We start from the raw sequence: 3,426 nt of genomic DNA, 5'->3' as shown, positions 1-3,426 counted from the left end.
GGATTCATAATCTAGCCACACACACTCATGCACACTGTAATCTGGATTTTTTGCTGCATCATAAATACTACAGGACAGTCTCATTGAGCTCGTGTGCATGTGCGTTGATGTTCCTCGTCACTGTTGCGAGTATATTTGAGTCGGTCATCACGAGGTCGGTCTGTTGGCGTTTGGTGGCTGATGATTGGTGTCGCGGCATCACGCGGTCTTGGCTTTCAGAAATAGTCTGCCAGCTGTAATCCGCCCGACTGTGTGAGCTCGGCCAAGCATGAGTACCTGATGATTCTGGTGAGGTTTGCATTCTGAGTGCTGGTAATCACCCACAGCCTGGTATCATCTCCTTTAATAGCATTAGCCACATTGTTGCATGATTATCCAAGTAGCCAAAAAAAATAAAAAATCCTAGCATGCAACACACGGTGCAATTTCATGCAGATTATAATAATCAGTACTGCCGCTCTCTAGTGAATAAAGGTAATCATGAAGTTATAGAAGCTGTTGGTCAAAATAAACTGTGTGATGCACAGCGTGTGGGGACTCGGAGAGCTGCTGTGTAAGAGCTTCAGTTTCTGCAAGCGTCTCCAAAATCCTTTGTTCATAAATTATCTGTCCAGATCCTGGCAGGTGTTCTGTACTGTTTCTTTTTTTAAGTTTTGTATCATAAATTTAGGCTACTGCCACCATCCATCCATCCATCCATCCATCTATTTTCTTCCACTTATCCGGGATTGGATCGTGGTGGCTGCAGAGCGTTCCAGATATTCCAGCTCCTGCTGGGGGATCCTGAAACATTCCCAGGCTAAATGTCGGGGTCCTCTACTGGGTCGTCCACTAATCAGATGATTGGTGGTTCGATCAGCGATTAGTGGTTCAATCCCCGGCTCCTCCAGTCTGCCTTTCAAAGTGTCCTTGAGCAAGATACTGAACCCCAAATTGCTCACAGAGGTGTATGAATGCTCCTAAAAACTCCTAAGTTGGATGGCATTGACCTTGCATGGCAGCCAATGCCATCAGCAGGTTCTAGGTCTTCCTCGAGGTCTCCTCCCAGATGAACGTGCCTGGAACCGGAAGGCTTATCCAATACCTGAACCACCTCAGCTGGCTCCTTTCGACTCAAAGGAGCAGCAGCTCTACTCCGAGCTCTCTTTAGATGCCCGAGCTCCTCACCCTATCTCTAAGGCTGAGCACGGCCACCCGGCAGTGACCACTTGTATCCGTGATCTCATTCTTTCGGTCACTACCCAAAGCTCATGACCATAGGTGAGGGTTGGAACGTAGATGGACTGGAAAATCGAGAGCTTTGCCTCCCGGTTCAGCTCCCTCTTCCCCACAACAGACCGCTACAACGTCCGTAGTACTGCAGGCGCTACGCCTTCTTTAAATATAAAGTCCTGTAGTCTTTATTTCAGTCAGTTTCTTTTAAATTAAACCAAAGAAATCAGCCAGTGAGGTCCATTTATTTACTGTGTCTCTGGTACAAATGTCACAATGTGTCAATCTACTACATACTGAGACTCTGCATTCTACAAAAGTCTTGAAACATGGAACACCAGGAACAAGTGAAATGTGAAACCTTAAAGGCATGAAAGATGAAAATGAGATTAAATTACTTGTTAAGAAGGATGTAGCGTCGTGTAGGAGTACAATTATGTTACGATCTTTTGTATCACTTCCAGTGAGACTGGATGATTAAGTGAGAGAGAGCTCCTGTTTTTAATTTTCTTCTGTAGAGGCAGGTGTAAATTTGAAGAATACTGTTTATAATGCTGCGCTGTAGCTGTCAGATACCAATAAATGACACAGAGAACTGCTCTAATTGCACCTACAGTTGACACTTTAACTATAAATAAGGTGACAGATGAATGGCTTACTGTACGCCTCTTGTTAGATTTTTATTTTGGAAGAATAACTACTGAAGTTTTGCATGAAATCTAATTATACACTTTGTTGCAAAGACAATTCTGGTTATTCTCAACATGGGTCTTATTTCACCAGTTTGTGGCATCGTAACAGCTGGGCTTCATGAAAAGCATCTCCCCAGGATACACCCACAGGACCTATGCAAACTCCATCAAACTCAAAAAGCAATTACTGTAAGACACGCAGTGATGTTCACAGCACAGAGGAATCTGCCTACATTTTACTGTCTGATTACCTGCTGCCTAAAACTCTGTATGTTTAAGCATTTGTGTTAAATCAACCAGCAGCTACCAAGTTAGGAACTTCATATCATGAGCTGATTTAAAGCTCTGTTACCACGCAATCCTTGTGAATTAAATAACTGTCGCCTTGCTAATATTTCAGCCTGAGGCTGACAAAGTACAGATTATTTAAAAAACAACATGTAGTGAAATGTACTCACATACCGCGGGGATAAAGACCATAAATAATGTAAACACGGTTGGAAGCGTACAACATGTTAAGCATGCTTTTGCTGTCCTTGCAGTCACTGCACTGCGTTACCACAGGTCACAGATTGTAGCCTACAGGTGAGTCAACTCAGGTGTTGCCAGCACACACCACAGCAGCACCATGACTCAGGACCTTAATTATTATCATTGGTAACACCTGGTTCACCATTTCATGTGCTGTGACAAAGGTGTGGCCAGACTGTGTAATGGCAGCAATGCCTTCCATCATGTGATGCACACTGGCCCAAACAATCCTTTTCCCCCAAAAGCTCACATTGTGAAAGAAGTGACTTTAACTCACAACCTCCCCAAAAAAACATTAAAAAATTCAAAAGATCAACACAGTTAAATAATTTTACATCCATTTGAGTTATCAGAGGGCTAAACTGGAAGTTAGCAGTGTTATGTTGCTGCAGAATAGACCCAAAAGCAGACCCGGATGGATTCAAACAGGGGTTTATTAGATAGAGGTAGGGAACTGGGAATGGCTGACAAGGAGGAAAACGCAGCGCTGAAGCAGGCTACCACTGTAGGTGACACAACAATCTGGTGAAGACTGGATGAAGAGCCGGGGTAGATATACTGCTAGAGTTGATTAGTGGATTGGTTGCAGGTGAGACAGATCGGCAGCTGGTGATGATGGACACTCCCAGGAAGACAAGACAAACGAGACAGACACAAAAAGGGAGGGGAAAATATGACAAGCAGTTCAGTCAGAAGTCTCTTGGCTCCATGTGCCACACACACAATACGTGTTAGCATTTGTATTTGTTTTAAGATGTATGCATGTGAGGAAAGTTTTCTGTCCTTAAAAGTATGTATTCATTCATCCATCACCGTTATGACATGCACACATCTGGTTAAACTCTTGGTGGAGGCCCAGGACAGACATATTGGTGTTGTTCTTGAAACCCAAGGATGGGTAACGGATCCGGTTCAGAAGGAGACCTTAAATGCTGATCAGACATACAGCAGAGGAGGTCCAGAGAAATGTAAAGGGTTACAAGATGTGTAT

General features: G+C 43.7%; 1 protein-coding gene across 1 annotated transcript in view; it reads left to right on the top strand.

Moving 5' to 3' along the window:
- Positions 1-2,895: 2,895 nt before the first annotated feature.
- LOC104927730 (adenylate cyclase type 1) overlaps positions 2,896-3,426 on the top strand; it is a 33,683-nt gene continuing 33,152 nt past the window's right edge. The window contains 1 exon segment of the mRNA XM_027290225.1: positions 2,896-2,940. Within this exon segment, the coding sequence (XP_027146026.1) occupies positions 2,896-2,940 (45 nt within the window).

This window comes from Larimichthys crocea, chromosome XVII (genome assembly GCF_000972845.2).
Source record: "Larimichthys crocea isolate SSNF chromosome XVII, L_crocea_2.0, whole genome shotgun sequence".
Lineage (NCBI taxonomy): Eukaryota > Metazoa > Chordata > Actinopteri > Sciaenidae > Larimichthys > Larimichthys crocea.
Note: the sequence above shows the minus strand (reverse complement) of the source record. Positions and strands in the feature narration are given on the sequence as shown.